Below are 22,307 nucleotides of genomic sequence, written 5' to 3' on the forward strand. Positions count from 1 at the left end.
CGTATTTGTGATATTGTAATAGCCGTACGCACATGTGTGTGTGTGTGATAATGTTTAACATAGAAACAGATCTGAAAACATATGGTCCCAACTGTTAACAATAGTTACCTTTAGGGAAGGAAGAGAGTGAGGAAGGAAAAGAGACTTTCCTTTGCCTCTGCACACTTTATTTACTCCTGTTTGGTGTGATTTTTCCAGCATGTATGCATGTGTAAATTACAGATGTGTAATTTAAAAATAATTTTAAAAAATCACATCCTATGAAGTTTTGAAAGAGAAATAAACCTGATGGGGTCTGATGCCATAAATTTGTAGGGGTATTGATCCTTACGGTGATTTCATTTCCTCCAGAGGTTTCCAGAGGCCTGGGGGTGGGCCCCCAGGAGAGTGATACTGACCGGCCCAGGAGAAGGTGGTGAGCTAAGGTAGAGGGGTCAGTAGTTACTCCAGGCATTTGACATTGGTTAGCCCATTCAGTCCCTCTGAGGTAGATCCCGTTAGTCCCGGGAGGTCAGGGGAGGAGAGCCCGCAGGGCCGGCGTTCAGACGGCGGGGTGCAGCTCCCTCCAGCCCAGGCTAACGGGGAGTGCTGGGGAAGGGAAGGAACTGGAAGCCTGAAGGGTGGACTTTGGACTTTGCGTGGCTGACCCCTGGGTGGAAGAAAGGAGAACTGGCCTATCGGAGATAAGCTTTAGTGAAATGAGGTGTGAAAACAGCAGATTTGGATTTTAGATGAAGAAAGCTGCGCAGGACCCCACACATCTCCTTGTCTCTAATAAACGTTAGGCTGGCCCTGAGGCCATTCTCAGGGAATGGACGCATAGTGTGGGGGGCTGGGCCCAGGCTGGTGCCTGTCCCTTGGTTTGTCTCCTTTCCTAGCTTCATTGACCTCATGCCTGAGTCTTAGGAATAGACATTCAACTAGACTCGAGCCTTGTGGGGGCTGCGCAGCTCTATGTGGGGGGCCCTGCACTCAGGTGGAATAGACTGTGGGTGGTAGTGGAGGGTGTTCTGCTGGGAGCCGCAGAACTTCCAGGTGCCCACGTGGCTGGCATGGTGGGGGTGCCTCTCCTCTAGCAAGACTGGGATTGTTCATGAGCTCCTGAGACCTCTAAGTGGTGGGATTCTTCAGGGGCCCTGGGAATCCTGGCTTAGCCGGTGGGTGGCATATGCCAGTGAAGTTTGGGTTACTTCTGTCAATGTGACCCCTTATTGGGGCTACCATCACCGAGGCTGGGAAAATTGGTTTCACAGGGTTGAAAGGTATTCAGGGACTCAAGGTGCAGTTAAGGGCATGGTAGAGCTGTTGTTAGTTGCTTGAAGGTGAGATGGGTGTGTGTGTGTGTGTGACTTCCTGGTGTGTTCCAGACTGAGTTCCTGGGTGTGGAAAAAAGTGTGTGTGTGTGGGTTGCTGTGACCCAGAAGCAGGCAGTTCTACCTTTCCTGTCTGCTTCTGCATAGTTCTTAGCTTTAGGTTTCTAAGTGTAGAGGCCCCAAGTTGCAGAGCTGGAAATCTATCCAGCAGTTCTCTAGGAACAGAGAGGGTAACCAGCTTATTAGCCTGGTACAGGGCAGCTTAGGGTAGCAGCGAGACCCCAGTGGGGAAAATCATTCCCACCGCCCCCCTAGTCAGCACAGAGCTCGAGGATTTCCGAGATCAGGCCGGAACACCGACGGCCTGCCTGGGAAGGAAGGCCAGGAGGGCTGGCACAGCCTGGAGCCCCCGCGGAGGCAAGGTCAGTGCCAGAAGTGATCCAGGCCGGACTTTTCCGCAGGCGGGGAGGGGAGGACAGGGCACGTGGTAGACTTTCATGCGCGCTGGTGATTCAAAGCTTTTTATCAATTGCTCCATTTATAAATGTTCAGATTCTGCCTGGAAAAATTATCTTAGCAAATCTGCAGAAAACAACTCTTCATTTTAGGCAGAATAACGGGTGACAGTAAAAATATTTTCCTGTGTCTTTCAGGACGTCTTCATTGAGCTGGTGGTACTTTTGTAATGCCGGGCGGCATAAATATTATTGCGTAATGCGCTTAAACCTGATAATGGAGTCGTGAACCAGTGGTTTGTGCCCGCTCGGCTGGTAAGGAGGGCGAGAGGCACGAGGCTGTTCTCGGGTTACGCAGCCTTTCTGCTCCGCCGCCTCCGGGAAGCTGCGCTGTGCGCGCCGCGGGCCGGGGGACCTCGGGCCTCAGGGTCCCTGGCGTCCTGCAGCCCAAGCGGCCGCGGCGGACCCTGCCCGAGACTTCGCCGCGGCCCCAGCACTACGGCAGTGACTCCAGCCCGGAGCCTGTCTCCGGGTCTTCAGAGCAGCCGGGCCCGCGGCGGGAGCGGCGGCCGCTCAGGGTCGCCCCTGGGCCGCGCGAGGAAAGGTGTGGACGGCAGGCGCGGGAAGGAAGGGACCGGCCGTGCCGGGGCCGCCGCGGGCCAGGGGCCCAGGGGGGCCGCTGGGGGTGCGTGTCGGACGCCCAGGAACGCGGCCCTCCAGTTGTCGGGCGGGGCGCCCGAGGCCCACAGGTTCACCGTCCAGGGGCGCGCAGCGCGCTGGGGGCGGCGTGGGAGGCGCGGCTCTGACCGCGCGCCCGGCGTTCTGCGCCCGAAAGGAGCCCTCGGGGTCGCGGGCCCCCGAGGGCGACCCGTTCTTCGTGTGAGAGGAGAGGATGCAGGCCCCGCTCGACCCGAAACGTAGCTCGTCAGCACCGCAGCCTCCCCGTGGCCCGGGCCGCCCGGAGTGGTGCTCAGGGCCTCTGCGCGCTTCGGAGCGCCCTTGGCCTGTGGCCCCCGCAGTAACGCCCAGGCCCGGCCGGGACCCTCTCGGCAGCCCCCCAAACGGATGGCCGAGGAGAGCTCCAAGGCTCCCAGATAGACCCGCCCAAGTCACGCAGCTGCTACGTGCCTGAAGCGAGGTTTCAACACAGCTGTGCGCGTTTTGGTGGCCGCCGGCCTGGGGCCGGAGTCCGGCGGCCCGCGCGGCTGTGTGGCCTTGGGCAAGTCCCTTCCCGTCCCCGGCGGCCTCGGCCGCGCATGCTCAGGCGCGGGCGGGCGGCCAGCTGCTTTGCATTGACGCCAGCGCCCGCCGGAGGTCACCGCCGGGGGCTGGGCGCGGCGCGCTGCCGGCAAAACCTGGTCCGGAGCGCGGAGCCGGAGCCGCCCGGCCCGCAGCTCCCGGGGGAGCGCAGCCGCTCCTGCGCTTCTCGACGGCGCGGCCCAAAGTCGGCCGCAGCCGAGGTGCCTCCTTCCCTGCGTGGGCACGCGCGCCCTCGCCGCCCCAGCGGGCCCATCCGACCGCGGCGCCCCCACGGCGAGCGCGGCGTGGTTGGCCTGCTCCGCCGCTGGCGCTCGGCGCTCGGGCCGGGGGCGTTCACTCGCGGGCGGCGGCCCGGCCCCGGGGCGGCGTGGGGGCGGCCCCGGAGGCAGTAGCCGACGTGCGGGCGCGGCGGAGCGCTCTCCCCCGGGGGTCGCGTCGCCGGCGGCCAGGGCGGCGCTGCGCGGGCGGAGCGGGCCCGGCGGCTCCCGGGTCGGAGAGCGCAGATCTTCTCCCCCGAGACTCCCCGGAAGCGTGGCGCGGCCGAGGCGCGCGGCGGCGTGAGGGAGGCGGCGGCGGCCCCCGCCCCGGGAAGGGCATGTTCGGAGGGGCGGCCGCGGCGCGCCGCCCGCCCCAGCGCCCCCTGCCCGCCGCCGCCGCCGCCGCGCCCGCACCGCGATAAAAGGGGCGGCCGCGCTTCCTGGCGCGAGACCCGCGCTCGCCGCCGCCGCCCGCCCAGGCGGCATGACACGGCGCCCGCGGCGGCCCCGAGGCGCCGAGCGGGCCTGCTGAGCGGATCGCGGCCGCCCGCCAGCGTGTCCGCGGCGCCGCCGCCAGCATGGGCTGCGCGCCGAGCATCCACGTTTCCGAGGGCCGGGCGGCGCACCCCAGCGGCAGGGAGGCCGAGGACGCGCCGGGAGGGCCGAGCCTCCCGCACGGCCCGCGGACGACCGCCTCGCTCGTGGCCCGCGGCGCCGGCCTCGTGGGGTCCGAGCCTCGTGGCGGCGGCAGCAGCGAGAAGGTAGGAGCGGCGGGGCTCCGGGGCTGCGGCGCCCCGGTCCGGGGTGGGGGGCGGCCTGCCGGGGTGGCGTCCGGAGGGGACCGGCCCGCGCCCTCGGGGCTCCGGTCGGTGGGGCTGCGATCGGGGCGCTCGCCGAGGCGCGGCGCCGTGCCGAGCGCATCTGACGTCTCGAGCCGCGGGGCCCGCCGTGAACTGGTGAGGCGCCCGAATGGGTTCCGGGGAGCGGGCGCACGGAACCCCAAGGACTCGCTGGCGCGGCCCTGAGACGCTGTGAACTTTGTTCTGGGGGTTCTCGTGGGGGAAAGGGCAGGGCGGCTAGAACTTGACGCCGGCGTCCTGGCGCCTGCCACCCTGTTTTGTCTTCCCCGTGTCGGCTTTGCACATGCATGCAGTCGCCCCTTTCCAGTGTCACGGGACTGCTGAAATGCAGTCTGAAGCAACATCACCTTTTGCTTTATTGCACACGCATTTGAGGGTCGCGTTCATTAGCATGCGTGCTGTACTGAAAGCATATCTAATGAGGAAATATTATTAGACAGAGTTTTGAAGCATTCGGCAAAGCAAGGTTAATTTTTTATTAAACATTCTTACTGGGACACTTCGTGACTTTGTAAAAATTGCTTGTCTTCTCCAGCACGTCGCATTGCCTTGGCTTATGTTTTGACAAAAGTTGCTGGGGTGAGTCCTCGTTAAGGTTTTCTAAAGGGAAAGTAATAAAAAGAAAAAGGGGGGAAATGTTCATTAAAGTCCACAGCAGCACTTTTCCAGTTTTCTGAAATTCATACGTTTATATTTTATTAAACTAGGAAAAAAGTTCCGGTGCCCGTGGCAGCAGGTTGTTGATCATCCCTCTGGTCGCTGCTGCTTTTTAAGAGTCATCTGCAAGATTGTCGTGGTTTTCTTGCTTTCTGAGGACCGCTACACCTCCCAAGTTTGCGGCATACAGTTTGGTTCAGTTTCTGTCTTAAATTTCTAGCAGGCATCGTGGTAACCTTTTCTCTATGAAAGTGAAGTCTTTCATTCAGTGTTGCTTAACAAAGATGAAGTGATTTCTCCTCCCCTCCCCACGTGAAAATTTAACCTTTCTGATGATCAAAAGTTGAATTCCTTTTGCTATAGATTCTCTGAAGAAACCTGTGGTTTTAGACTGTTAACCCAAGCTGCTCTTAATACCAGTGTAATGCTGATACTTGAAGCCTACCTAACTGGATTAAAAAAAACAAAGGCATTACATAGGTGAAGTTCATATGGAAACTTTAACATCTGTCAAGTGTCTGACCCAAAGCTAATACTGGTTATCTTGCATTAACTAATACTAAACTTTTAGGTCATTGAAGTAGCCCCTTTACAAGGAGGCCCTTGTCTTACTGGCCTTTTTGTGGCGGTGTGGGTGTCTTAAAATTCACCTAGGTGCCTCGTGTCTCCAGTGCAGCCACTTGCTCTTCTGCTATTCACAGTGTCTGTAGGCCCTCTGAATTTCTTGGGGTCTTAAATACTCTGTCCTTTTGCCAGAACATTGTCTTGAGCTGGGGCCCAGAAAAATACATTTATCATTACAGTGCCAAATCCAGTGGCATGCGTATAGTAGGTGCTAAATAAATGTCGAATTTGCTTTTTACTGTTAACTGAACGTTGGAACTTTCTCAGTCACTGGAAGTTGATTCCCTAATAAGCTTTAAGATAATATAAGTATATCCAAAGGAGGCATCCTATTATAAATAACAGCACCACAACCACATAAATAATAGTCCCATGCTTGTTACTTATAAACTGTACTAAGGCAATGAATTTTTAAAAGTTAAGATATTAAATATACTCTGGAAATTTAAAAATACATGTTTAGAGAAGCAGATAAGCTTACAGCCATTTAACAAAATCAAAGTATTATCTGGTAGAGTTTCTTTACATTAACATATCAAGATCCAATTTTAGTTCATTAAAATTTTTTCTTAAAAATACAGTAAGTCGGCATATCATTGAGTACATTTCAGAAAGAAATTCACTGGCGGGAGTTTCTGTTTTCCTGTAGCATATAGTAAACACCAGTTCATCAACACTTGGGAGACTGGTAATTAATTGCATTTTCAGATTAAACAGTGCATCCCCTGCACATTTAATATATCCCATATATGTTCCCTGAAGCAGTTTGTGGACTGTTAATATGTATCAAATGAAAAAAGGATCCATGTAAAAATAAATTTGGGAAATACTGGTTCAGACTAAGCTCAGCAGATTTCTTTCCTGCAGGATTTATCAAAAAACTTAGTTTCCTAAAATACACTGTGAATATCCAAATGGTGTTCAGCATGTGCAACATTTCCCATGTTTGATTGTGGAGCCCTTTTATTGAGGTATATCTTGGGTAGGCCACATGTTAAGACATGAGTCCCAGTATGAAAAAACCAATATTCAAAGTACAAGAAACGTACTTAACAGTAAAGCTCGATAAACATACTTTGCTTCTTAATGATTCCAAAGGTACTTTAGAATCTTGTAATGCGTTAGGCTTGGTCATCTTTATTAACTTAAGTTATCACTAAAAATAGACTGTTTATGCATTTCAGGAGGTATAGTCTATGTGGTTACAGATAAAGAATGCTGTGTTCACTCTGAACACTTGCAGTTTTGTTTTGAGTCAGGGTGAACTTTAACAGTAACATTTCAGTGTTTTTTTGTCAGTCTTTGGATTCACTCCGTTTTCCCTTTCCTTAGCTGGGAATTGAGTTGCCCTTGAAAGATATGAGTGTGGAGGTGGGAGTGTCAGAGGAGACCCGCGTCCCCCCACCTCCGTTTAGCAAACGCCCAGCGCCTGGTAATGATCAAGGCCGTCTGCCACCCACCTGGGTGTCCCTGGTCAGCTCTGTGACGGTGGTGGCGGTCACGTCTGTTTTGTTCGCTGCTGTATCCCCCCACACAGTAGGCCTTCCACAAACGTTTGTTGGATTGGAGAATAGTGTGAAACAGGGTGTAGAAGTGGAAAATCCACCCAGCCCATGTAAAGGAGAAATAGAAACCAGTTTTAACTAGAGTGGAGGCTGTAGAATTTAGGTTTTCCACACATCTTTGGTGCTCTTTCAGAGCATTTGTACCCAGAGAATAATATATTTCCACCCTGGTGAGCAGAGGAGATTTCTCTTGAAAGATTTAAGGATTGGCACAGCTGGGAGGGCAGGGCACAGCAGGTGACAGCCATGCGCCTGCCCTAACCTCTGTCCCAGGCTTGCTGCCCTCAGCGCCCAGGCACCTCCCAGGTGGGCTCTCCGCTTGCCTGTCTCTAGTCTTGGTGCCTGGCTTCCTCTTTTCCTCCACCCCACTTTCTCTTGTTCTTCGTCACCCTCCTCTTCTTCCTAGTCTTCCTCTTTGGTTTTCCCTGCTAGCCCACCTTCCTCCACAAATCTGGCCAAACTACCCACCCAAGTCACCCAAAGTTTAGTGAGTGGTTTCTTAGCTGTGGAATAAATTTGTTGCCAGCTTTTACTGTACAGAGCGGGTTAATCACTTTTCTATATTGCCCTAAACTAAAGCAGATTTCTCCGTGTGTGTGGCCTGATTTTTTCGCCCCACTTGGAGTCATTGACTCTCGGTAGATTGATTATATGGTATTACTGAGTTTCCCTCTAAAAGTATAGTTGAGAAAATGAGACCCAACTCTCTGTTCCTGAAATAAGTGACCATGATTTATCTCTGGTGCTTGGGGCAGAGTTCTCTTACCATTACATTCTTAAGCCACTTGATGTATTCCAAATATAACAGAGAATATTATCTTGTCAGGCCTAGCTGTAAGATACTGCTTTTCACGTTTTCTTGAGTTCCTATTCAATACATAAAATACTTTGCCTTTGTACTTGTATTTTTAGTGCTTCATATCACCACCACCACAACGGTAAGTGTGTTTCCTGAAGGCAGATGTGGTGAGTGTCACAGCTCTTAGCTCAGCGCTGCCCTGGGCTGGCCTTCGCCCTCTACACTGCAGTGAGGGTCGGGATGAGACCCGTGGTCCCTTCTGGCGCATATGTCCCCTGTGAAGTGGCCGTGACACTGGTTTTCCCTTGGATGGCCTGTGCATTTGGCATGGGTTCTTCAGTGGGGAAGGTTCACGACGTGAGGTCACGGGGTGAGACAGACATCTCAGAATAACCTGAAATGCTTTACAGGTCAGAATCTTCTTAAAAATTAAAATAAAAAAAGTCACGGAACAGAGGAAGAAGTTGCCTGGAACATGAGTAACCCCTTGGCCTTGTCCAAGATGATTGTGTTCAGCCTGGTTTCTCCGTACAGGGAGACGGTAGGAGGCTTTGGACCTTGAAGATCTAAGAGTTCAGACTATTTGCAGTAATAATATCCACCATTTCTTGTGTGCTTTATGTGTTGCAGGCAGCGTGCTGGATGCCTGACAGATGTTAGTTATGTCATTTAAACCTTACAGCCCTGTGGGATGCCTGGTATTATTTCCCTTTTGCAGATAAGGCTGCAGAGGTTGGAAACTCACCCTCGGTCAGACAGTCAAGCCAGTATTCAAACCCGCCGTTGCTTAGTCTTATCCCCTGGGTGGTTGCTGTCAGTTATCTCCATTATATCTCCTATTTTCTGGCTTTCTGCTAGGCTACAGATGTCCCAGGTCCCACCTGGGTTTTAATCCTGAGTCAGCATTATCAGGATTTTGTTAAGTCTTGACTTACTGGGGAGCTTGGTTCCAGCCCTAGCTTAGGTTTCCGTTTGTGGGAGCTGCAGCTGTACTTGGCCCTGTCCCAGGTAATCCTGGGGTCGGGCATTGGAAGGCCCCCTAGTCGCTCCTCTTTGCTCTCTGAGATGAGTTGGCAGGCATCCCTTGGGAGTCCTTCCCCCTCTCCCTTCCTCCTGCTCAGGTTGCAGGTAGCCTTGCTTAGCCGGGGGCGCCCTGGGACCTGTTCTTCCCATCAGCCTTACCTGGAGTGCAACCCCAGCATCTGTCCCTGCCCCACTGCCCTGCGTGTACATATCCTCCCAGAGTGATTCAAGGCCCAGCTGAAGTTTTTCTTAAGCCCCTGGCTGTACTTGAACTCTCTTTTCTCTGCTCTTGGGACCCTCCCTTGTAGCCCTCCTGGGCCTAGGATTTCTGTCTTGAGCCTCCTTCTGAATTATAGGCCTCTGGAGGGCAAGGACCGTGTCCTGGTTTCAGTACTCTGTTCCCAGAATGATAGGCACACTAACTAAATGTTTGGATAAATACACCAGTCTCTCAGGCCGAAAGGGCTCTTATGCATATTACATGGGTCTATCTCACCTTGTTAAAAAATTTAACAAAAACTGTTGGAATGTACTGTATGTGTTTTAACAAAAAGCTCAAATACCCTGAAGCCAGTGATTAGTCTGTGGTGTGATTAGTAAAGCTTTCGCCTCTAATTTTGACTGTGTTAGGGTTGAGCAATATTCCTGGTCCTCTACTTTTGTTCTGCTCTGGTAAGAAGAGTGATAGAATATCTTGTCAGGGAACTATTTTGATAAGTTTTGCACTGCAGTTTCTTAGCTACAGGCATCAAAGGCCTCTTGCCCATCCACACCGACCAGAGGCTGGCCTCAAAGAACCCAGGGAGTGGGACTTGGCGGTGCTTTTATTCTGTGTGGGTTGGAAATACACCTTTGGTCTCTTGAATTCCTGCTCTTGGACTGCGTGTCTCCCTCTCGTGTCCTGTTGGTCCCTACAACAGCCGCTTGAGTTCCTCTCACTCTGCTCACGGGATGACCCGAAGGGCTGTGCACGCCAGCAGTTTCCGTGGCACCTTCAAATGTCTGGAGTGGATAGCTGCTCCCCGTGAGGTGTGTGCGAAAGATTGCAGGAGGGAGAGCCAGACACATTGGTTTTAGGACCAGCTCCATCAGGTCCTAGATGCGTAATATTTGCCAAGTTCTTATCCTGCGTTTTCTGAAGCATAAGAAGACCTGGGTTTTAGTGAGAGAATTACTTAACAGCAATCTGTGTGGAAGTGTTTTGTAAACTCCAAGGCTCTATCACACGTAAGGGTTGATCTTGTACTTTCACGTTTCTCAAAGGCAGACTGCTTAAATACATCTGCTTATTCTTAAAAGCATCTGTCTTCTTTAAGAGATGTTTCTGTCTTTTCCCTAATATTTTGTTGTGAAAAAACCTACAGCAAAGTTGAAAGAATTTGTCTGTCTACCTGCCACCTAGATTCTTCAGTGAACATTTTCCTATATTTGCTTTATCATTATTTCTCCATCCCTTTATCCACCCAGCAATCCATTTTATTTTTGCATGCATTTCAGAGTTCCACATACCAGTATGCTTAACCCCTAAACACTTAAGTATGCATATTACTTACCAGAGTTCCAAATTTGTTTCCTTTTGTTTGACAAATGTTTATGCCCATGTAATGTAAATTTCTGTCAAGATACAGAATATTACCATCACCCTAGAAAGTTCTCTGCTCCACTGGCAACCACTGTTCTGGTTTTTTTCCCATTATAAATTATTTTTACCTATTTAGGGCTTCATATAGATATAATCCCAAAGCATGTGTTCTTCTGTGTAAGACTTCTTTCACTTAGCAGAATATTTTGGAGATTCATCTATGTTGCATGAGTCAGTAGGTTGTTCTTTTCTTGCTAAGTAGTGTTCTGTTGTATGACTACAGAACTCATTTATCCATTCTCGTTGATATTAGGGTTCCTAATTTTTGGCTGCTAAGAATAAAGCTGCTATGAAAATCTAGTATGAATTATTCTGTGGACCTATGCTTTCATTTCTCTTGGGTAAGTCCCAAGAAGTGGAGTTGCTGGGCCCTGGGATAGCTAAAGCTTGGCTTTTTAAGAAACGGCTTGATCTTTCCCCAAGATGCTTATACAATTTCACACTCCTGCTAAAAATGTATAATAAAAGTTCAGCTGCTCCACATCCTTGCCACCGTTCGGTGTATCAGTCTTTTTTTTAACAGCCATTCTGATGGGTGTATAGTGGTTTCTCATTGTGGTTTTGATTTGCATTTCTTCGATGGCTAATAATTTTGGGCACTTTTTATATGCTTATTGATCATTTATATAACTTCCTCTTTGAAGTTTTTAACACTTTTTCTTATTAAAAGGAAATGTAAATATTGTCAAGACTAATGAGTAGGGAAGGACTTACCAAACAAGTTACACAAACCATTTACCATAAAGGAAAGAGTTGATGAATTCATCCACCTTAAAGTAAAGACATCTCATGAAAAGAGAATGAAAAGGAAGGAAACCATATACTGGAAGAAGGTATTTATAACACACAATACCAATCAAGGATTAGAATCCAGAATATGTATGTAGAACTCCTAAGAGTCAGTAAGGAAAAGACAGCCCAGCTGAAAAATAGGCAGACAGGGACTGGCTCGTTATTAAAGAGGAAACCGAATGGCTAATAAACATAGGAGAAGATACTCGACCTCATTGGGGAGATGCAAATTAAAAGCACAATGCAGTAACATTTTACACCCACCAAATTGGCAAGCATTTAAAAGCTTGAGGAACTCTTCAGCAGTGGAGGTGGAAGTGTTCAACCACTTGGGAAAACCATCGTCACCACCAAGTAGAGTTGAATGTATGACTCTGTGACCTGACAGCTTCACCCCTAGAAACATGCACACGTGTGCGATGGAAACACACGCAAGAATGTTCCGAGCAGCATTGCTTTTTATGGCAAACTTTTTGATTAAACCCAAATATCAACAACATAGTGGACAAGCTGTGATATGTTCAAATACTGGAATAGTTTACAGCTTTGGAAATGATTGTATTATAGCTACAGGTATCAATGTAGATCATTTTCAAAACTTAATGTTGAGAGAAGTTGATTCTTTTTAAAGTTTAACTGCCAAGCAATATATTATGTAGAAATATATATATAATATCCACATAGATATTAAAGCTATAAAGAAAACCAAAGAAATGAAAACCAGGGAATTCAGTTAGGCAAAGTTTATTTTAAGGACTGAAATGATCAGAAGGTTAATTTGAGTGCCTCGTGTGGAGGATACGGGAAGACTATACTAGGCCCTACCCTCAGGGCACAAACAGCCCTCTCTGGAGAGGTGGGGCAGGCCTCTGCCCTGGGCCCGGAGGGTGTGCAGGGGGAGGCAGGAGCTTGGTCTGGACTGGCCACGAGGTGCAGGAGAGGAAGGCGGGAGGGGCTTGGCCTGCGCTAAGGAGACCGGGCGGACCTGGATAGGCGGAAACGTGTGTGGTCAGGGCTGCTGCCCTTTCCGCAGGCTGAGGAGGCTGAGCGGGGCCGGGAGGGGGGGCCCGAAGGCCAGGCTGGGGAGTTTGAAGTCCACCCTGGAAACCTCAGAAAACTGCCAAAGGCTTTTCATTTTCAGCAGGGTAGTTACAGGGTATTTTACGAAGTTTCTCGGGAGGAAATTGCAGTGGGTGGGGTGAGGCAGAACTCGAGGTGGGGCACTGCCCAGGGGGGTGTTGCCCTGGTTAAACAGGCACAGGTGTGGCCAGGTACAGCTAACTTAGCGCCATGCTTTGGGAATGAACAAGGAAACGCTGATCAGCGGGGGACAGAGTGGATCTGCGGGGAGCGGGGTGAGGGAAGGGGAGAGTGACTCGGAGCTGGGGGCGCCAGCGTGGAGGGCCTGCGATGGCACAGCCGGTACAGGGCCGGTGGTTTACCAGGTGCTGTGTCTATGCGTCACCCCGTTTGACGTTCCCCAAACTCCTGTGAGGTGGAAAAGAGGGATTTACTTTACCTGTGAAGACCTGAAGAAGAAGAACGTTAAAGAGATGAGAGGGCTTGCCCAAGCTGCGGAGCCCGCTCTCAGGAACAGCCCCACTGAAATCGCGCAGTGTAGAAGCCAGACGGAAGAGGTTAGAGGGTTTTTAAAAAAGCCTTTCTTTTCTCTTGATTCTGGGTTTATTTTATAAAAGTAAACTTTTACTGTTCCTCATTGCAAAGAATGTTCGTTGTAGAAATCTTGAAAACTACAGAAAAGAACAACGATCATTTAAATTCCCTAACACTTAAACTACAATCGGGGTAGCTTCTCCTGCTTGGTGGTAGGTTCCTGTGTTCCCTTCCATCCATGTGGGTCACTGTAAATAACTCACGGAAAACTAATTTTTAAACAGTTTTGTTCTTTAGTTCTAGGAAACCTTCAGCTGTTATTTCTCCAAACGTTGCACCCTTCCCATCTCCTCACTTCCCTTCCTTGCAGCTGCCTCCAAGCGACAGGACTCAGGCGCCTCGGGGCTGCCCCGTGTCCCCTCCACGTCCCGTCTCTGTTGCGCAATGTGGGAGCAGATTATAAAAAATAAATGATTTTTTATTATCTTAGAAACATTTTGTGAAAAATGTTAAATGGACACCATTCTTGAGGGAGTTTTACAGTGAGCCTTGGTGTACCCCGCTCCTGCATTTTACAGTCGCGTTTACTGTACTTGCTGTATCACATATACCCACCTGTCCTCCTGCTATCTCTTCATCTCCTTTTTCTTTGACGCTTTTTAAAGGAAGTGCAGACATCAGTACACTCGCCGTGAACATTGCAACATGCATATCTCTAATTAGAGTTCAGTATTTGTTTAGCTTTTTATTCTTTTGAGGTAAAATTTACATACAGGCATACCTCAGAGACATTGTGGGTGTACCAGACCACTGCAATCAAGGGGATATCTCAAAAAAGTGAGGGAAATGAAATGAATTGTTCAGTGTCCTGTTATGTTTACACTATACTGTAGTCTGTTAGGTGTGTGAAGCACTATACCTAAAAAAAGAATAGTGCATTTACTTCAATTACAAATACTTTATTGCTAAAAATGCTAACCATCTGAGCTTTCAGCAAGTTGTAATCTTTTTGCTGGGGTGGAAAGTCTTGCCTCCATGCCGATGGCTGCCGACGGGTCTGGGTGGGGGTTGCTGAAGGCTGGGTGGCCGGGGCGGTTGCTTAGGATAAGACAGGGGGGCAGTTTGCCGCGTGGATGGACTCTTCCTTTCGCCAGTGACTCCTCTGCAGCAGGTGATGCCATCTGATAGCATTTTACCCACAGTAGAACCTCCTCAAAATTGGAAGCAATCCTCTCAAACCCTCCTGCTGCTTTATTAACTAAGTTTATGTCATATTTTAAATCCATTATTGTCACTGCAACAATCTTCACAGCATCTTCACCAGGAGTAGATTCTGTCTCAAGAAACCATTTTCTTTGCTGATCCATTAGGAGCAGCTCCTCATCTGTTCCAGTTTCATCCTGAGCTGCGGCCGCTCAGCCCCACCTTCAGGCTCCACTTCTAGTTCTCTTGCCGTTTCTACCACATCTGCAGGGACGTCCTCCACTGAAGTCCTGAGCCCCTCAGAGTCATCCAGGAGGGTTGGATTCTACTTCTTCCAAACCTGTTCATGTGTCTGCTTTGACCTCTTCCCATGAGTCAGCAATGTCCCTAATGGCATCCAGCGCGGTGAATCCTTTCCGGAAGGCTTTCAGTGCCTTTGCCCAGGCCCATCAGAGGGGTCACCACCTGTGGCAGCTGTTGTCTTTTCAGAATGGGAAGTGAGCCCTGGGTAACTTACAGTCCCCAGTGCTTTAGGCCCTAGCAAGGGTGGCAGCCTGTCCTTCGAGGCCAGGCCCTGACTTCTCCTCTGTAGCTGTGAAAGTCCTACAAGGCATCTTCTTCCAGTAGGAGGCTGTTTCACCCACACTGAGAGTCTGTTGCTTAGCGTGGCACCTTCATGAATGTTCTCAGCCGGGCCTTCTGCGTCACCTGCTGCAGCTTCTCCACCAGCACCTGCTGCCCCTCTTGCGCTTCTATGTCAAGGAGGCGGCTCCCTTCCTCAAGCCTCAGGAACCAGCCTCTGCCAGCTTCAGGCTCATCTGCAGCCTCCTCACCTCTCTCGGCACAGGATTAGTTAGGGCCTTGCTCGGGATTGGGATTTGGTTCAAGGAAACGTTGTGGCTGGTTTCATCTCCTACCCAGACCACTGAAACTTCCTCCATATCAGCAGTAAGGCTGTTTCACTTCCTGTCACCCGTGTGCTCACTGAGCAGCCCTTGATTTCCTTCCAGAGCTTTCCCCTGCCTCACAGCCTGGCTGACTGGCACGGGAGGCTGAGCTCTCGGCCCCTCCTGGCTGTTGACGCGCCCTCCTCACTAAGCCTGGTCGTTTCTAGCTTTTGGTTTAAAGTGAGAGACATTCAACTTGAACACTTAGAGGCCATTGTAGGGTTATTAATTGGCCTAATTTCAATATTGTTGTGTCTTAAGGAACAGGGGGGCTGAGGAGAGGGAGAGAGACGGGGAATGACTGGTCAGTGGCGCAGTCAGAACACACACATTTATCGATTAAGTTTGCTGTCTTACATGGGCACAGTTGGTGGAGCCCCAAAACAATTAGAACAGTAACATCAAAGATCACTGATCACATATCACTGTAACAAATATAATAACAATGACAAGTTTGAAATATTGCAAGAATTACTGAAATGTAACACAGAGACACAAAGTGAGCAAATCCTCTTGGAAAAACGGCACCAAAAGACTTTCTTGTTGCAGGGGGACCTCAAACCTTCAATTTGTAAAAAACGTACTACCTGTGAAGCTCAGTAAAACAAAGTACAGTAAAAATGAGGTGTGCCTGAATAGTGAAATGTACACTTACCCCACACTTGTGGAGTTTTTATGAAGACATGTATACTTGGATAATCCAGCTCTTTATCTGGATATAGATCACTCTCATCACCCCAGCAAGTCCCCGCCACGTCCTTTCTCAGGCATCCTTGCAGCCACCCTCTTAATTCATTTCCCATTGTAGATTAGCTTTGTCTGTCTGGTCTAACTTCATGGAAGTGTGAAGTTTTATAGTATGTACTCTTTTATGCGGTACTTCTTTCCCTTGGCATCATGTTTCGGAGCTTTATCTGTGTTTCCTGTATCAGTGGTTCATAGTATTGTATCTATTAACTTTTGAAAGCTTCTGATAACAGTGTTAAACTGCCCCAGAAGGATGTGGCCGGAGCTCTTATGCTTCCCACAACCTGATTGTGACAGTGGCGTTTGTTGCTATTTTAATTTGGACTCATTTCATTAATTTTTTTCACCCCAAATGTGTTTCGGACACTTGGAGTTCCTCTTCTGTGAATTACTGTTCATGTCTGTTGCCTATTTCTCTATTTGGATTTTAGAGTTTTAAAAAGTTTTTTTATAAGAGCTTTTTCATATGTTTGGAGTTAAGTTTTGATCTCATGTTTACTGCAAGTCTTTTCCTCTAGCCTTTTTATTAGATGTGTTATTTTTTAAAAATTACAGGCATTTTATATTTATGAAATAAAATCCAGCACACTTCCTTTTATGCTTTTCCCATTTGCTTTATACATTATCATCTTTTATTGGAGAAGAAGTTCATGTATTGTAGAAAATTAGCAAATGCTGAAGTGGTTTTCACCACCTAGAAGTCATTTATTGTCGTGTGTTAGTATGTTTCCTTCCAGCTTTCTATATGTGTATATACATGCATTCTTTCATTGAAATTAGATCATGTCATGCATACTGGCTTCTTTAAAAATTGTGGTAGTAAATATAACAAATTGTACCATTTTAATCAGTTTTAAGTGTACAGTTCTGTGGCATTAATGGCATCCATGATGTTGTGCAGCCGTCACTGCCATCCCTCTCCAGAACCTTTTCGTCAGCTGAAACTACAAACCCATTAAACAGTAACTCCTTGTTCCCCAGCCCCTGGCAACCACCATTCTTCTTTTGATGACTCTAAGTGCCTCGTAAGTGGACTCATGTAGTATTTGTGCTTTTGTGACTGACTGACTTCACTTAATATATTCAAGGTTCATCCATGTTGTAGCATGTAGCGAATTTTCATCCTTTTTAAGGGCTGAATAATATTCCATTGTCTGTATATAGCACATTGTGTTTATCCATTCCTCCACTGGGGGATGCTGGGCTGATTTTACCTTTTGGTTGTTGCAGATAATACTGCTATGTTCACATCATCACTGTACAAATCTCTTCAAGTCCCTGCTTTCGATTCTTTCGGGTATATATATATATATATATCCAGAAGTGAAATTGCTGTATCATATGGTAATTCTATTTTTAACTTTTTGAGAATAAAGTACTTACAACTTGTTTTAATTTTTGAGGATATCTACCATACGTACTGCTTTGCAGTAGAGTTTTTTCAGCCAATAATCTGCCAATTTCCATTTCGTGATATATTTTGTCTAATATCCATACCAATATCCCCTATGATTCCAGCTGCATCTGCTTGTTACCACCCTTACATTCTTTTAACCTAGCAACCCCTGCCATGTTTTTTTTTTAACTTTTATTACACTGACTTGTTAAAGACACCTGACAACTTCTGAATTTGTTTTATTGCTTCCTTCGAGTGTCATTCAGCTTCCCTTCCATCTGCTGTATTTCCTGTAAACTAGGAGTTGTGTCTAAAATGGATCAAAGTTTAGTATTTATGGTTAGACTACATCACTGGTGATTCACAAGTCACAGAGAAGATACAATATCTGATTGATCCACCATTACAGATTTTCAGATTGACTTCTGGGTTAGGCTGATGAGAATCTGATCCTTCCATTCTTCCATTAGGTTCCCTTGATATGACCAGAAAGTGACCTATGTCCAGTTCACCATAGGCTGTTCCGCTTAGAGCTCCCCACCACCTGCCCCTTGGCACCAACTGATAATCCTTATCTGAAATAAGAATTCTGATTAGGGTTAATGAATATTTCCTAATTGAGTTATTTTTCTACATGGAGTAGTTGGTGTCTTGTAAACTAGAAATTTCCTTCATTAATTGGGACTAGGGCTGTTTGATTACTAGAAAATATAGTTCCTTTTGGAAAGGCAGGATAAATGTTTAATTTTCCCTTTAATTAACCATTTTAATAGGAGTAGCAGCCTCAAATTATTGTTTTTAATTTACTTTTTTGAGTATCATAGTGAACAAAAGGATTTTCATTGGTTGGATGTGTTGTTTCTAGTATAGTCTTTCTCTCTTTTTTTTAAGATTGAAATTGTAATACCTTTGTACTCCTTCAAACAACTGACTCCTGTATCTTTTTGACATGATCCTGTTAATCTCTGAAAGCACAGCCAGATGTCCCAAGCTCAGCCTGTGTCCCAAAGCTGCATTCCGTGTCCCAGACTGGCAGTGAGCCTTTTTTCCGGGTGCCTTTGTCCCCTTAGCGGGGCTGGTGTTGGGAGCTATAGTCTGGGTGCTGGGGGTAGTCATTACTCCAAGAGTATCATTGTTTTGTAGCCATTTTAGTGGTTAGACCTAGGAAATACATACATTAAAAAAAACCTAATCGATACAATTCATATGTATTTTCAATTTACATGTATTAATTCATTGTTCTAATTTGTTTTTTATAATTGTATCCCTTTTCTTTTACACTGACAATTTTTATTTTTCCTTTGTTTTAAGCTTAAATCCTTGTCCACTCAGATATATAATTGTTAAGCATTCATATATTTAAAAAATTTTTAACTTTATTTCATTTCAACATTTATTTTTCGACATGTATTTTGGGCATATGGTGCAGGGTAAGGATCTTAGCTCTTCAGAATCACTTGTTATTACTCCAGTACCTTTTGTATGAATGGTTCTTTTTATTCCCAACTGGCTTGTACTTTCACTTTTACCATATCTTCTGGTTGTCTGTTTTTGGTTATCTTCTCTTGCTTGTATTGTTACTGCACTGATTTCATTTTTATAGCTTTATAGTATGTTTTAATAGTGTCTGATAAGATTAATCCTTTTCCTCATTATGCCCCATTAAAAAAAACTTTCTTAACCCATTCTTATCTATTCTACCATGTCAGTTTTAGAATGATTTTGTTCCACTCTCAAATTTTAAGGGGAAAGGGAATTTTGATTGAATTTGAGTTAAATACACAATAATTCGGGAAGAACTGACAGCTTTACAGGATTCTTCTGTCCATGAATGTGATATTTGGTATTCATTTATCTTATTTTATGTATTTTCTTTTGGGTCTCGTTTTCTTTTAGGGTAATTCTATTATTGCCAGCTTTTTTTAAAATAAAGTCTTTTAATTATTTCCTGGATTAATTTATATCTTGATTTTTAAGTTAATAATAAATTGCAGCTATTTTCCCATGCCATTAAAATGGCTTTAAAACATGGTTTATATGACAATATCGATGCTGCCCTATACATCTTACATAAGTCTTTATGCATATCTGTGATCCTTCTCTTAAGATTTATTTCTAGAAATAGAATATTTTTAAGTGTTGATTTTAAAAAACAATTCTGTTAGGGAAGGTTTTAAAACATTTTGGTCAGTCTATAATGAAAAGCGTATTTTATTAATTTTTATTTATAAGCTTGGCTCAGATAAGTTACATTTACTTACTGAAATCTTGAATTTCCTTACCTTGGACTTTACCATATTCCACCTTCTTATTTTATGGAGGAGGGAATTGAAGCCCTCCGGGATTTAGGCGCCGTGTCCAGGATCACACTGCAGAGACTGGCAGAGCTGGGACAAGCACTTGAGCCTTGATCCCTCCGCTCCTTTTATGATCATGGGAAGTGGACAAGAGGTAGTTCCACCCTCCGGTCATTGCCCTGAGCCGCCTGGGCATCAGACTGTCTGCATGGACCTCTAATTCAGGTTTGCAAAGTGTATTGTTGTTCAGCAGTTTTATTGTATCAGAAGCAATAAAGAAATTGAGCATCTGGAATTTCTGAGCTTGGATATCATGAGTGGAGTTGCTTGATATTGCAGAGGGTCCTGTTCTCATTTTGAAGCTGTGTGCAGGCTCTTCGCAGTTTGTAACCCATGCATGTGGAGTTGGAGTTGGCGTGCAGCGGGACCCACCGTGGTTACTGGTCATTCACTACACATTTGACCAGCTTCCTTTACTGCCCTAACATTTTTAGATAAGAGCAAGGAAGTCTTGTTCCTTTTTTATGCAGTGTCTTTGTTATTCTAGTGTTAGGAAACGAGGTCTTGAGAAGCCAGAGATCCCAAGTGAGGGGAGCTGAGCTGTAGTCAGCTTTGCCTTGAGCTGGGGCAGGCCTGGGTTCAGCCCAGCACTGCGGCCCAGCAGTGTTCTCAAAGGGCTCAGAGCCGCTTGTGCTGATAACTGATAGTAGGAGCAGCGATCAGCAACGTGAGCACACATGTACTTATTCTTTCATTCTGACAAAGATCAGTACTCCCACTAGACACTCACCTCCACACTGGGATTCGTTTTTGGAGACTGGGAGTTGGCACATGTGTTAGTGGCCTTCTGGTCTCACTCTTCCCTATTGCAGGCCTTCCCTCACTGATTCTCCATTGAACAGAGACTCTAGTTTGTGTGATAGGGAGAGCATGAATTCTTTACTGGACAGCAAAGCACTGGGTCACAGTGAAGCAGTCCATCATTCAGCATGCATTTATTTAGTGCTTCACTGCGGGCCTGGAACTGCTGTAGACGTTTCCGGGAACGTGGAGGTGAGTAAGGTATAACCTTCGTTTTTAGATGACACGCTTGGAGAACAGGTTGGCCTCTAATTGTATGTGTCTCCCTGTGCCCTGGTTGTCTAGTGCTTGCTCAGAAATCTGAGCATACGATTTCTGTGGTAACAGTCAATGAGGGCAGGGGATTGGAGTCAGAAGGCTCAGGTTCAGAGTCTGGCTTCAGTCCTTATTCAACTGTGTGTTGAGGCAAATCACGTAACATCTGTGAGCTACAGTTCCTTGTTTGTAAAATGAGCACAGGGGAGAAGGTGTGGGAAGATACCTTCTCTGTCACGTACCGCGGAAGTGACATACTTTTCTTGTCTCTCTTTGCTTATTAATCTGAATTATGTTCCGAATTCTCACCAGTGGGTCAGGAGAGAAGGAAGCTCTGTTATAATCCTTCCCATGATGCTGAATATACAGTTAATGGAAAAATAAACAGGGGTGCACTGATTTTGTGGCCTGTAAACCAAAACAGTTTTCAGTGCCAAAAGCTGTGTTTGTCTTGAGGCCACGAATCTTTCTGCAGTGTAGGACAGCTTCAGATCTCACGGTGAATCTCTCAGATAATCACACAATTTTGGTTTAGGCTCAGTTGTTTATAGGGCTATCTTTGCTACGGTGTAAAATTTGCTTACTGTGCTCAGTTTCTGCTGGAGTGAAATGATGTAGGCTGGCTGGAGGTAGTGTCCTGTCCAGGACTGGTATGATTTGAACTTGCCCTTCCAGCGTGCAGGCACTTGCCGACTGGAAGCCTGTCCCATATCCGGGTTCTAGAAAGCCCTCTGATCATGACACTTAAACTGGGCCCTGGTTCTTCCCTACCAGGTTGCTTTGGAGTTGGCGATGTCTAAATGGTGGCCTGAGGACTGGCTCCCTGTGCCCTCTCCCCTGCCCTATTCTAATAGCCTCCTTTACTACCGTAGAGCCACCTGTCTAAAATGATCTACCTTATTATTATTTCTCCCTCACAAGGACATTTTTTTGGAATTTCTATCCAACTAAGCCATTCTTCTGTAAAACATGTCTTCAGACCTCATTTCTGTAGTTCCCACATCACCGGAACCCACATGCAAAGGCCCAGGAGATCTGTTGCCCCAAAGCAGTGGTTCAGAGAAGGAGCAGAGTGATCAAAAGCAAACCTGACTGTGCTATTCCCTGCTTAAAACCAACTGTGGCTCCCCATTGCCAAATTCAGACTGCTTTCCTTGACCTGCAAAGCCTAGCCTGCCGTGCACCCCTGCCCCACCCACCCGCCTTTGTCCCATGCCTCACGCACTGAGCACCTCAAGGGCTCCCACTCCCAGGGACTTTTGGCCTCTGGACTTTTGTGCAATTTCCTTGAAGTGCTCTGCAGAGAAGAATTTCTTCCCAACTTAATCAGCAGAAGAGTGAAAGAACCCTGTGAAGGTAGAGTTCTGAGAAGGAAGTAGGTAATGATTGGAAGAAGTATTTTATGTTTGGAACAAATTCCTTCAGATTTTTGTGTTTGTGGTATTCCTTTACAAAAAACAAAAGCGAGAGAGACCAGATTAAGATGGGATGAAGGATTCAGCCTGTCAACATCATGTGTGTTTATAGAGGATGGAGAGGTCCCTATGGGCTGTTCTGGGACAGCGTTTGACCACCTGGCTGTTTGACTGTGGTCCCGAGGACCGAGAGACTTGAACAAGGTCAGCAGAGAATGGGTATCTGAGGGACCAGAGGAGCATGTTGGTTGCAGGTTAAGTTTGTCCTTGCTGACTGCCTGCAGGGGTCTGAGACTGCAGAAGTGGCCTCCCTCCTGCAGGCATC

The 22,307-nt window shown here is 47.2% G+C and overlaps 1 protein-coding gene across 4 annotated transcripts in view; it reads left to right on the forward strand.

Moving 5' to 3' along the window:
- The first annotated feature begins 2,350 nt into the window (after positions 1-2,350).
- The window catches only part of PDE8A (phosphodiesterase 8A), a 124,310-nt gene continuing 104,353 nt past the window's right edge, over positions 2,351-22,307 (forward strand). For 2 of the 4 annotated variants that reach the window (XM_057494737.1, XM_036931868.2), the window contains exon 1: positions 3,713-4,046. In XM_057494737.1, coding sequence (XP_057350720.1) covers positions 3,864-4,046 — 183 coding nt within the window. In that variant the 5' untranslated portion in view covers positions 3,713-3,863. Of the gene's footprint in view, positions 2,373-3,696; positions 4,047-22,307 lie in introns of those variants that run through there. The other 2 variants (XM_057494739.1, XM_057494738.1) reach the window with 2 other exon arrangements.

Source organism: Manis pentadactyla, chromosome 18 (assembly GCF_030020395.1).
Source record: "Manis pentadactyla isolate mManPen7 chromosome 18, mManPen7.hap1, whole genome shotgun sequence".
In the NCBI taxonomy this organism is placed as follows: Eukaryota; Metazoa; Chordata; class Mammalia; order Pholidota; family Manidae; genus Manis; species Manis pentadactyla.